The 12582-nt window shown below is 49.7% G+C and overlaps 3 protein-coding genes; all 3 read left to right on the top strand.

Moving 5' to 3' along the window:
* Positions 1–2798: 2798 nt before the first annotated feature.
* Positions 2799–5324, top strand: FFUJ_06286 (related to C6 finger domain protein; the record flags this gene model as incomplete). XM_023579594.1 has 2 exons in its annotated part: positions 2799–5169; positions 5224–5324. 2 exons carry the CDS (start codon positions 2799–2801, stop codon positions 5322–5324), a joined length of 2472 nt encoding a protein of 823 aa, XP_023432403.1.
* Positions 5325–7996: 2672 nt separating this feature from the next.
* On the top strand, positions 7997–8968 carry FFUJ_06287 (UBI4-Ubiquitin; the record flags this gene model as incomplete). XM_023579596.1 has 3 exons in its annotated part: positions 7997–8071; positions 8144–8234; positions 8289–8968. The coding sequence occupies 3 exons, from the start codon at positions 7997–7999 to the stop codon at positions 8966–8968; spliced, it is 846 nt and encodes a 281-aa protein (XP_023432404.1).
* A 575-nt stretch (positions 8969–9543) lies between these two features.
* FFUJ_06288 (related to cytoplasmic Zn-finger protein BRAP2 (BRCA1 associated protein)) lies at positions 9544–11708 on the top strand (the record flags this gene model as incomplete). XM_023579597.1 has 2 exons in its annotated part: positions 9544–10455; positions 10509–11708. 2 exons carry the CDS (start codon positions 9544–9546, stop codon positions 11706–11708), a joined length of 2112 nt encoding a protein of 703 aa, XP_023432405.1.
* Between the last annotated feature and the right edge of the window lie 874 nt (positions 11709–12582).

Raw genomic sequence — 12582 nt, forward strand, 5'->3', positions numbered from 1 at the left:
CAGTTGAGGAAGCACGTATGGTACGCGTCAACCACTATTGAAAGCCTAATGAGCGAAATATCAACATCAATGGAGCTGTACCCAGCATCAATTACGCATTCTCATCTCAATTACAGCGACTTTATCAGCCCAGCCAGGCATTGCATGTGGAAGCAACATGCCTAGAAATCAATGGACAACTATGGACGCTCTTCATGGTGATCAACCACATCAGCTAGATATCCGCAAATAAACGACAAACCACGAGGTTGAATGGGAACTGAAAAGCTGACGAACTATTTGCCGCATTAACTCAGGTTCGCGGGACATATCGTGCATCTTCCAAGAGCATCATAAACCGATTCTGCTAAATACCGGTTATCTATTGGCTGTGATGGCCTGAATGGATATGTTTCTGCACTGATCCTGGACGTGTTCGCTGGCAATCACGAGCACACCAGACAGCCAAGCGGATGGGGTGTTTGAGGGGATCGACGGCTTAACTAACCAGCCAGCCCTTGTGAGACCCTGAGGTGGAGTCCGGGTCTTAGTCTTGAAGGGTTAGTGTTTCGGCGAAGCTGGCGCTAGACTTGTCCTCTTGTAAACAGTGAGGCCATGTCCATGGCAAGGGTTGTGAAGCATTCAATGGCTCTCGGTCCATTGCCCAGATTGCTAAAATTTTGATGGTTGGTGAGATGGCTGAAGATGATCCATCTTGGAGTTTTACCGTCCAAATGATCATCCGATGCTTTGTGGCAACTTTCTTCGTCCGTCAAGCCATTGCGGATTCTCTTCTTCATTCTTTTGGTCAAAATCCCGAGACTCCTCACTCAGACAGTGTAATGCGTGACATGGCTCGGACCGTACAACTCATACCTTAGTACCGGGGGTACAAAGCAAGTCAAAAACCATCGCACGTGCAGGATTATGGTGCAGCATTCCAAGCCTTGAGACATTTCGAAAGGGCCATGCCGCCATGGTTGTGTTACCATCAGCATGTGGCTTACCGCCGTGCTGCCCATCCTATACAATTCGAGAATGACCTGCAGAGCTCGGCGATGTCTTCAGATTTCACTTGATCTCGGAGTGGGCGAGCGCGAGCGGCGAGTTCTGCTGTATTGTCTAGATAGGCTATAGCAGAACTGCAACTGCACCACATAGTAGCAGACGGTGGAGTATGGAGATGCACGACGTGCAGGCAAACGGGATAGGCAATATGTAATATGCAGAAGACATGAAGTGAAGGGGATTGGCCGGATGGGCATTTCGTGATATGTGAATCCTACTGGTGCTTATCTCGTCATTGCCACGATAAATCCATTTGCTTGCAGTGCAGCAATGCAACCACCAACGCTGTGCTGTAACGATGCTTTGCTGCAAGGTGAGCTGGTGGGAAGGCAAAGGATAACAGATTCGAGCTTGTGGACAGTCTGACAACACACTGTACACACACCAAACGCGGTCGGAATAGAGCTTCTGAAGTGCTAAATGCACTGTATGGCACCGGTCCGGGCCCTTTTTTGACACTTGAAGGGCCTCGGTGGGGTGGCCTCAATTCACACAAGGTTGGGACTAGAGAAATAAGATGGCGCAAGTCAAGCAGATCTGAATCTTATCACGACATTGACTAAACAGCCTCATCTTCGCATCAAAGAGATCACAGAGAGCTCGGGTGCTATCGATATTAGAAAATTCGCATCTATCAACTAGAATCGTAGACCAGTCACCCTCTCAGGGACATAGACAACTGGGTACCTGGATTTAATGCACGATTTATGGCCACAATGGATCTGCTGGCACAACAGACCCGCTACGTATCGTGATTCTCTGACAAGCGGGCAGCCAAGTGAAGAATAGTATACTATGGCCTATAAGCTACTATCCTGGTGGGGGGAAATGGCTGGATTATGGGCCGTTTGGGTCCTAACTAGGGCCTTGACCACTGGCGATAGGTTGAGCTCTTGATTCATGGGAAGTCTATCGAGTTTCGACTGGATCGGGGTCTGGTGAGGAGGCAGAATTCATGTTACACCATGAGGGAATTGATGTTGCTATGGCTGGTGATCACAGAGTCTCAGGGCGACATATGGTAGAGCCCAGGCTGGTATAGACAGTAATCGACAGCATAATCACTGACTTCAGATTACAGACTGACTTTCTGTCAACCGAAACCTTGGATCATGGCTTCGGAGCGATGGCGGCGGCCGCGACTACCAAGGTGGTTGGCTAGACTCGGCTCGGGGTAAACCTGTTTGTGTTTACATGGCGTCAACGAGGAATCCTTAACAGATGAACCAGGTTCTGTCATGCCATCGATCCCACTTCCACAATTGGTTAATATCCAACACCCCGGAAGAGGCGCAGGAAGGTTGCAGCAGCAGAACAGCCAGTACAGTAACCCAAGGGTTCCCGGGGTGTGAGCCTGTGAGGTGCTAGGCGGGATCCATGCAATCCATAGCGGGTCGTGTGCTCTTCACTGGAGCGGACGCCGCCAGCGGATAGGCTTATGTAGCGGCCACTCTAGTGGGTGGGCGCCTCCATCTCAGGTGGCTTGGCCATTGGCTACATGTCCCGACGGCTTCACCGCTTCTTCCCCCATCGACAAACCGCCCACAGCAGCGAGACTAACCCATGATCTACCCGCCGTTGAGCCTTCTCCAGCAGTCCCTCTCCTTCTCCAGCTGCTCCAAAACCTCAGACCTCCTCCCTTCACCTCAACAAGGGACTTCACGAAAGAGCGGTGTCGTCCGCTCAGTTCCTACAATATTATCGATCATCCGCCTTTTCCTACTCCGCTTCCCTTCTGTTTTTTGCCCAGAATGACTTACGACTTCAACAACGGCGGGGGTGATGCCTATCTCGACTTGACGACCTTCTATACTCGAAATCGCACTGCTTACCAAACGTACTCGACTGCCACGACCCATTCGAGTCCTTCGGCTGCTTCAAACATCATGCCCCAGGACGCCCGGCACTGGGCTGTTCCGCTCGATATGTCTTCAAACAACTCTCACGGCTATGCCTCGATGAGCCCGGAGGAGCACCAGTCCTCTCCTCCATCTCAATCCGCTAGTCCTCATAGCCAGCACTCGCCGCTACAACAATCACCTTTTCAGCAAAGTGTGAACCCCTTGACGGATTGGGCCCTTCAGCAACAGCAGCAGCAACAGCAGCACCTCGCTGCTGCTGATATGACACAGTTCATCCAAGATGCTGCCCTCATGAGCTTCAATGCCTTCCCTGCAAACTTCCAGCCGACCAACCCCCTGGATTATCTTCCCGCGACTACGCAGGCAGCTCTTCAAGCCAATCTCCTCGAATCGACATTCAATGGACTGCCAATGGACGACCACACACAAGCCGTGTGGCCCAACACCGGAATGGGGGACTGGCAGGAATTCCAGAATACTCTGCAGATGGATGGATTACCTCGTCTTGATAGCGTCGGAAGCAACTCTCCTACTGGTACATACCTCGAGGTATTGTCTCTTCCCTCATCCTCAGGCGAGGGCTGGGCCATGGTGGATTGGAATCAGCCCAACTTCGATCAGTTCCAACAAGCTCACGCGCAGGGCGCTGCTATCTTCAACCCTTCCCAGACTCTTCACTTGAGAACCAATTCCGATTCATCCGACGGCGCCAATTCCATGGAGTTCGGAAGCTTTGAGGAGATTGCGCCTTTCCCCTACTCTCCATTCTCTCCCGAGTCTGATGGCTATGTCGATGCTGGTAACCACCGCAACTGCTTCAGCAACGATGGCCACGCTCACAACCACGCTCACACTCACACACATACCCATGAGCCTGTTGCTACCACCACTGTCGCTGCCACCGCTGTCGCCACTGTCCCCATCAAGTCTGAACCCTCTTCGAGCCGTCATAGCCCCGGCAGTGGTGCCGGATCTGTCTCCCCATCTTCCAGCAGCACTAACCGCCGAAACTCGGGTCCTCGTAAGAGCCCCATTGCTAAGAGCACCACTAAGAATGTTGTTCGACGTATTTCCAATGGCAAGAAGGATGGTACCGTTGAGAAGAAGGTTGGCCGCAGAAAGGGGCCTCTTCTACCTGAGCAGAGAAAGCAGGCTAGTGAGATCAGAAAATTGCGAGCTTGTCTCCGATGCAAATTCCTCAAGAAGACTTGCGATAAGGGCGAGCCCTGTGCTGGTTGCCAGCCTTCTCACGCCCGACTCTGGCAGGTTCCTTGCACTCGTATCGACATCAAGGATATTGGTTACTTCATGAAGGACTGGAAGGCCGACTACGAGCGACATATGGACCGTGGTGTCTCAGTCTACAATGTCAAGGGTTTCGCCCAGAAGGAGACCCTTATGTGGATCACCCACGGATACGGTTTCGCGCTCCCCGTTATGGTTCGCGAGGTCTTTGTTGCCGACGACAGCTGCTTCTCGGTTGACTGGGTCGAGTCCACACTCACCGACCAGGAGCCTATTGACTTCGAGACGCGCACTGAGAAGCTTGACGTCGGTGCCGAAGGTATTCGTCTTGATGCACTCTCTGAGTATCTTGACAAGCACATTGATGGTCCTTTCGAAGACTTCATTGACGACCATTTCGAGGGTACTCCTTTTATCACCGAGATTCTTAAGACCGCTCACCGCTACTATGTCAAGGAGAAGATGCCTGTTATCCGAAAGTCGCTTAAGCTGGTCCTTGCCTACAACCTCACCATGCACATCACCATGGTTGAGAACCAGGGATCCGAGGTTGACCTCGATGGTCAGATCGACGACGAGGACTCCAAGTACTACGGTCGTACTGTCGCCCCTGTCATGATCAACTTCCAGATCAAGTGTGCCCTCGCCGATATGTGGCGTGAGTTGCAGAAGGATATCCTCGAGGAGCTCTCTGCCCTTTACTCTGGCGTCTATAGTGGTGAGAAGATGAAGAACTGGCCTACCATCTTCATGATTGCCTCCATCCTCCTTGCTGTCTGGGAGGAGATGCAGTTCGATTGCCACTACCGAGTCCCCGACCCTGTTGCCGTCAACAAGTTCTGCACTGACATGGAGACAACACCTGTTGGTGTGATTGTGGGTCTTTTCCACGCCATTTCCCAGAAGCTCCCTGCCTTCACCGACTGGGACACACGCAAGCATGGCCACCTCCTCCACAACAACACCTCGGTCTGCGAGGCCATGACTGAAGTGAGACAGCACGTCATCAAGCACGGTATGTACACCTTGACAGTATTGTTCTTATATCTCGTACTAACGAACATCACAGAGGCTTATCTTCGTACCCGCAAAGAGTCAAAGTTTGACCGCTACGACTTCGACTCCCTGTCCAACAAGTTCCTCTCAAAGCTTGTTATCCGGGCCAACTAAGATACTGCTACTCAAATCACGATGCTATGACACTGTCAAAACATATGACGGGGCCCTATAGGAGCCCTCTTTTCCTTTGTTGCATTTGTTTTATCACAGCGAAAGCGTTGACAAGGCCTTTTTCAATCTTGGTCAACAGCGACCCCAGATTTGTCCTTTTTGAGCATACGAACATGACTCTAACATTCTATCACGGCTGGTCACCGCCCGACAACACGAAGCTACCTGACACGGGAAAATGTGTTATGACCTTCTTATGACTTTCTTCTATGATTGTATGACTGAAGAAGACAGAGCGTTTTAGTTCTTTTTATCATATTTTATTGTTTTATTGTTTTAAAGTCTTGGAGAAAGAGAAGAACGACCGTACCATACAGATGATAGCAAACCTCACCCATTTTGTGGTGTTATTACGGGATCATGTTTGACGATGTGGCATTTGAGGAATGAAAGAATTCGCATGGCTGATGAGCCTATATGGGAGGTGTGTGTGTGATTTACAGTCTCTTTGGAGGGCGTTGATGAGCTCAAGTGGGCTGGGCTGGACTCGCGGCAAGCAGAGTGCGAAGTCGACGATGAAGAGCAGAGCGAATCGTGTTTTTTACTTTAGCAGTTTGTCAAAGGGATATTGGGATAGTTACAAAAAAGGCTCTATGCTTGGCAAGTGCTACAAAGCTGCCACAAGTATATCGAATGGAATTTTAAACCCCTTGAAACTTCAGTCTGTACTGAACGGAAATTGTGAATGAGTGACCAGTGCATGACCATAATACATCTGAACGGTCAGATAACTAATGTTAGGGGCCACTCATGGGGAGGCAAAACTTGGGACTTTTATCCTAAGTAATACCCTCAAGGCCACTCCATTCCTTAATGTTCTGCTTAAATCGTTTGGAGTCAAAACTTCAGAAGCTTTGAGACAATGCCTCACTCGACACTAAGAAACTTCCTAATCCAGACGCATATTTGCAACGGCTGGAGGGGAAAGCGAAAAACATAGTCAGCCATAGCATCAACTGAAACACCATGGCTGTTGGGGCGGACCGATAGCATTAGACACCCTCAGGCATTGCCGAGCTATCACAAAATCGGGGGTCTGGGTGGTTCACGAGGTGCCTTGCCAACACCACAAAGGCGGGGTCATGATAAGACGCCATGTTAAGCAATGATTGTTTGAGATAAGCTCATTGTCAGGTTTGATAACGAATCGAAACAGTGAGGCGATTATTCGCAGATGAAAGCAACGAGACGACCATAGCTGGAAATGAATGCCTTCGAATTCAAGGCATTGCCGTGATCCAAACTCGAAACGTTACCAGCCTCGTTGTGTTGCAGCAAGTTTAAGAAGTTGATGCGAACAGGGTAGTCGTCAAGACAAGGTCCTCACGGGCCAGAATCGTTGGCTGATGACGTCGCAAGCACCGACAAGACCGGATTCAGCGGGCGGCAGAAGTCGGTGACCCCCGGGACATTTCGATCTGGAACTTGGACTGAGAGTCGTCAAATTTTCTGCTGTGAAAGTTCAGCATCGCTGACTGCGAGATAATTGAGTGCTGAACTCTTGATGCCAGAGAGGTGTCCGTCCAGGTACATCAAGTCTCCCGTTTCTGATAATGGTGCTAGACCTACTCCGTATCCTGTCAAATCCACTTTGAGTTATCTCGGCGTTTTGATCCAGAGTGTTCGCCATCGGTTCCTGAGCCAAAGGCTTGGTCTCTGAAGCTTTGGGGAATGATCACCTGCGATCTCCCAGAAAAGGCTTGAATAATTAGCTGTTCTTCTAGACAAATGTGTGATGGTCGAATCGTGTCTGTTCAAGACATCCAAACAAGCATCGCTTTTTGTCTTTCCCGGGGTAAAGTGGCGACATGTCCACTCCATGCTCCGCCACTCCGCTCTCGTGCATCCTAGCGCTAGGCCGTGGGTATCTGCTGATGCGTGGTGAATCACGGTGAGATGGTGAATGAGACGGGTAATGGATAAGGAACTGCGTCGGTCTATGGTAGACACGCTTTGATTTGTTAGTCGGTGGTTGTCGCTTGTTGTAAGCACGTCAGATAAAGACTTTGCTTGAACTTGAGGGCAAGATTTGCTTTTATATTTCTAAGTGCTTCGAGATCCTCCTCGAAGATGCTAGAGATAAATGAACAGACACATCCAAACACCGCTCCTGACATCAGTCTGACTTTCAGCCTTTGGCGAACCTTGGACCCACTTCACGGCGATAAGTGACAGGTCCCGAGTACCTCATATCAAGCCCAGTGTCACATAAAGATAAAGTACCGAGAACTTGTAGTGGCGCTCTGCAGCCTGGCCAGATTCTGGAGCCTTCCCTAGCCGCGACCGTCATTCGCTCTCATGAATCATCCGCCCCCGGAAGCTGCGCTCCTGGGTTCCAGTGTCTGCCACGCTGCCTTGCCGTTGCCGTTCGTCACTGGCAAGCGTAATCCAGTCACTGCGCCCCCTCTCGCCTGCCCGCCCGCTTGATTATCAAACAAACCTTCCCCCTCAGTACTTAAACCTCTCTCACCTCTTTCTAACTTCATCCTCTTTTCTTCCCAAAACATCTCCCACCCAAGACTTTACTTTCGCTCAAGACTAGCGATAACAAAGACCTTCTCTCATTCGATTACTATCTATCCACATCACTTTCGCGACAGATCACCGCCATCATGCAGATCTTCGTCAAGACCCTGACCGGCAAGACCATCACCCTCGAGGTTGAGTCTTCTGACACTATCGACAACGTCAAGTCCAAGATTCAGGACAAGGAGGGCATCCCCCCCGACCAGCAACGCTTGATTTTCGCCGGCAAGCAGCTTGAGGACGGCCGCACTCTCTCTGATTACAACATTCAGAAGGAGTCCACTCTTCATCTTGTTCTCCGCCTCCGTGGTGGTATGCAAATTTGTAAGTTACATCGACTTAGTCGTCACACGATCTGCTTCTAACAACTCTTAATAGTCGTCAAGACCCTCACTGGCAAGACCATCACTCTCGAGGTCGAGTCGTCCGATACCATCGACAATGTTAAGTCGAAGATCCAGGACAAGGAGGGTATCCCTCCTGACCAGCAGCGTCTGATTTTTGCTGGAAAGCAACTGGAAGACGGCCGAACCCTTGCCGACTACAACATCCAGAAGGAATCTACCCTTCATCTCGTCCTCCGCCTCCGTGGTGGTATGCAAATCTTCGTCAAGACCCTTACTGGAAAGACCATTACTCTGGAAGTCGAGTCATCCGATACCATTGATAATGTGAAGAGCAAGATCCAGGACAAGGAGGGTATTCCTCCGGATCAACAGCGACTCATCTTTGCTGGCAAGCAACTTGAGGATGGCCGAACTCTTTCCGACTACAACATCCAGAAGGAATCTACTCTCCACTTGGTGCTCCGTCTTCGTGGTGGTATGCAGATTTTCGTGAAGACTCTGACTGGAAAGACCATCACTCTTGAGGTTGAGTCTAGTGACACTATCGACAACGTGAAGAGCAAGATTCAGGATAAGGAGGGTATCCCCCCTGATCAGCAGCGTCTTATCTTCGCTGGTAAGCAGTTGGAAGATGGTCGCACCTTGAGCGACTACAATATCCAGAAGGAGTCAACTCTCCACCTCGTTCTCCGACTTCGCGGTGGCCAGTAAGCTATTCCAACGAACGGTGACAGGATTTTATGATGGCGTTAGGGACTGGCTTTGAATTCGAGATCAGGCAACTTCTAGGCCTGTCATGATTATTATGTAGTTTTTGCCCTTACAAATATTATGCAAGGTGCTAATAGACTATTGAAGTCTACTCTACTACTTATCACATCTTCTGATTGTCTTGTAGATTATTGATGTTCCATGTGTTGCCATGTAAGTGTTGCTGACGCTGTGTGGAGTTGCCCCTCAGATGCTGGGTACTCCACAGTACAGCCTGGTCATGATGGGTGGGGCTGACATAGAGCTCATGAGCCGCAAGTTGCAAGTTTAAATCTTTCCTCTTTAAATACTCGTGTACCCACCAAGTCAGGCCTCCTCTTCGTCGTCGTCACTGTCACACCTAGGCATACGATGACTTATAACTATCGACCACTTCACCATCATCTATTTTGGCCTCCTTAGCAACAAACGATATACTTCACTCACTCTATGCCTAGATCAACCTGAGTTTGCGACCAAGACCTAGTACATCTTTCTCGAGCAAGCGGTTCAATCGCAGACCGATATATCAGGCTATGCCGTCTTACTTCTATCACCTCAAATTCGAGCTTTATCCGACTCCTGATCCGGTCGCTGCAACATCAGCAGCTAAAGCTCAAGACGAAATTTGGCTTCCGTCTCCTGAAGCGAGTGTCTTCGACGACTTTCCATCCCATCCGCGACTAGACCGACAAACTACTTATAAAGTATCGAGTTCTATAGATCCCCAGCACGACTCAGCGAGCCACGCAAATCCATATACTCTTACGGGGGAAAACTCACCCTCGTCGAATCTCGGTATAATAGATTGTGGCGCAGCTGCGAAGCCATCGGTCAAAGACTCTGGACGGAAACTCGAGATTGTTACCGAGAGACAGTGGCTCGAACGAGCTAACAGCTTTCCGCCCCCGAACTCAAGTGTCGCGATACACCCACAGAACGCAGTCAGAGACTGGCGGTTTGGCCGTGTTAGCCTCGAGACGGTCGACCTTAGGACTGGACACGCAATGGCAGGCGAGACGACCCGAAGTGGCCCTTCTGCGGCTCCTTCACTGGGGCCAACATTCGGAGGGGCCGGTACAGCGACAAAAGCTGAGTTTCTTCCTCTTGAGACGAAGAATACTGAGCTCGGCTGGGGAGTCGTACACTTCTACAGAGAAGAAGACGAGACTTCCGGCCTCATCGAGACGAACCACCAAGAAACTGAAGCAAGTGGCTCAAAAGATACCGACTGCACAACTCTTTGTATACCAGCAGTCCCGGCGTATATGTCGCCAGGTGACCTGATGGGTTTCGTTGGAGAAAAATGGAGGGGGGATATCAGCCATTGCCGTATGGTTATGACATCGCGGATGAACAGATATCTCGTCTTGCTTAAGTTCCGAAACAATTTTCGGGCCAAGCAATGGCGGAGAGAGTTCGACGGAAAGGTCTTTAATACTGTTGAGGTAAGTTACCAAAACATACAGTTTCCCTACACCTATCTCTAACAATGATACAGCCTCAAATCTGCCATGTAGTTTTCGTCAAGAGTATAACATTCGAAACACCGACACGACGAAAATCAAGCGCGGCTCTTTCCCCCTTATCCTCGCCGGCTGGCATGTCGAGCAGCCTCAGACCGTTTCCTCCACCAACACCGAATCTCGTGGAATTGCCAACTTGCCCTGTATGCTTGGAACGCATGGATGAGACAAATGGGTTGATGACAATACCATGCTCTCATGTGTTTCACTGTACATGCCTCCAGAATTGGAAAGGTGCTGGATGTCCTGTCTGTCGATTCACAAACACCTCACCCAACTCAGAATCAGCTCCTTCGGGGCCTCATTCAAAGCCATTTGGGTCTGGAGTCTCGAATCTCTGCAGCATCTGCGATTGCACAGATGACCTATGGATTTGTTTGATTTGCGGCTATGTGGGCTGTGGCCGATACAAAGGTGGCCATGCCAAAGATCACTGGAAAGAAACAGCCCACTGTTTTGCTCTGGAGCTAGAAACACAGCATGTCTGGGATTACGCTGGAGACATGTGGGTTCATCGACTCATACGAGATAAAGGTGATGGGAAGGTTGTGGAACTTCCTTCAAGAAATAGGTCAGTCGGTCATTTGGAAGAAGAGGATGTGGTTCCTCGAGCCAAGCTGGACAGCATTGGTCTGGAGTACACACATCTGGTCACGAGTCAACTGGAATCCCAAAGGGCATACTATGAAGAACTGATCAGCAAGACTGTCGATAAGGCCTCGAAAGCTTCTGCTGCGGCCGAGGAAGCTGCGGCACAAGCCTCAAAGGCTATAGAAAATATGGCAGTACTCGATAAAAAATATACAACCCTCAGCCAGGAAACAATACCAGAGCTAGAGAAGCAACTTGCTCGAGAGCGGAACAAGGCGAGCAGGAGCGAAACATTAGCACGCAACCTTGGCAAATCTCTCCAAGAGGAAAAACGTTTGAACGAGGGACTGATGAAGCGGATTGAGCATCTCAACAGCGACCACGAAGCAATAGTAAAAGAGTTGGAGAAACTCAAAGGAGAGAATGCTGACCTTCAAGAGATGAACCGCGATCTGAGCATGTTTATATCAGGGCAAGAGAAGTTGAAAGAGTTGGAAAATGAGGGCAAGATTGAGGAGGGTGAGCTAGAAGGCGGCAGCGCAAGTGTGCCAGAGAAGAAGAGCCGGCGACGTGGAAAACGTTGAGTGCTCAAGATCACTGGCCTGGAGTTGGACAATCTCTCAGCGTGTCTTTTGATGAACTCAAGTTACCAAGGCGTGGGAGGATGTTTAATTACCTATTTTTCTTACTAAAATACCAATAACGTCTTTCAACCATCGTGACAACTTCCAGCACATGATTATCCATGATGTATTTGATGCACTTGTGGAAAAACGTACCTACCCTAAGCCTTAAAGTTTGAACAGTGACAGTAGTTACAGCATAACGCACCACAGTTGCATATTGAAGCAGGGGTCTGTTGAAAGGTGTGTAGCATTATGCAGTTGTACAAAGGTCTAGAATACCCAACCCAGCGTCTCGACTATTCTCTTCTATCTAAATCTGAAGATCCTTTCGGCCTCGGGATGAGCAGACGGTCTGACGGATTGAGAGGCACGGCAATTTCATAGGTAGCCAAGCTGTAGAGTGCACACCCCCCATTCTGATGGCGCATGCATTAGAGGTCTCAACTGCATTGATGCCACTTGACTTGGCTTTTTTGTTGGGACTCGGCTGATATTGACAAGATTTAGGCCAAGCAGGTTTACTTGTTTTCAACATATTTAATCTCTGGACATTTTGTGACCGCAATGATGGAGACTTCTCGACAAAGAGTCAACAATTTGACATGTGAATACGGGTGCACGGATGCGTTTTTCTATTCCTTGTTTGATGTTTCTCGGAAATTCGCAAAGAGAATTCGGTAAAGGACCCATATGGAGAGGCACTGTAGCGTGATGGAGCGGATGGTTCCGGGGTTGAGCAAACTAACAGTGGCTGGGGTGGTGACGATAGTGGTGCGAATTAACTTGTGATTGATTGATGGATAGGTGACTCGGGCTTGTGATCTCTCGGCAT

Source organism: Fusarium fujikuroi, chromosome FFUJ_chr06, assembly GCF_900079805.1.
Source record: "Fusarium fujikuroi IMI 58289 draft genome, chromosome FFUJ_chr06".
NCBI classification, from domain to species: domain Eukaryota; kingdom Fungi; phylum Ascomycota; class Sordariomycetes; order Hypocreales; family Nectriaceae; genus Fusarium; species Fusarium fujikuroi.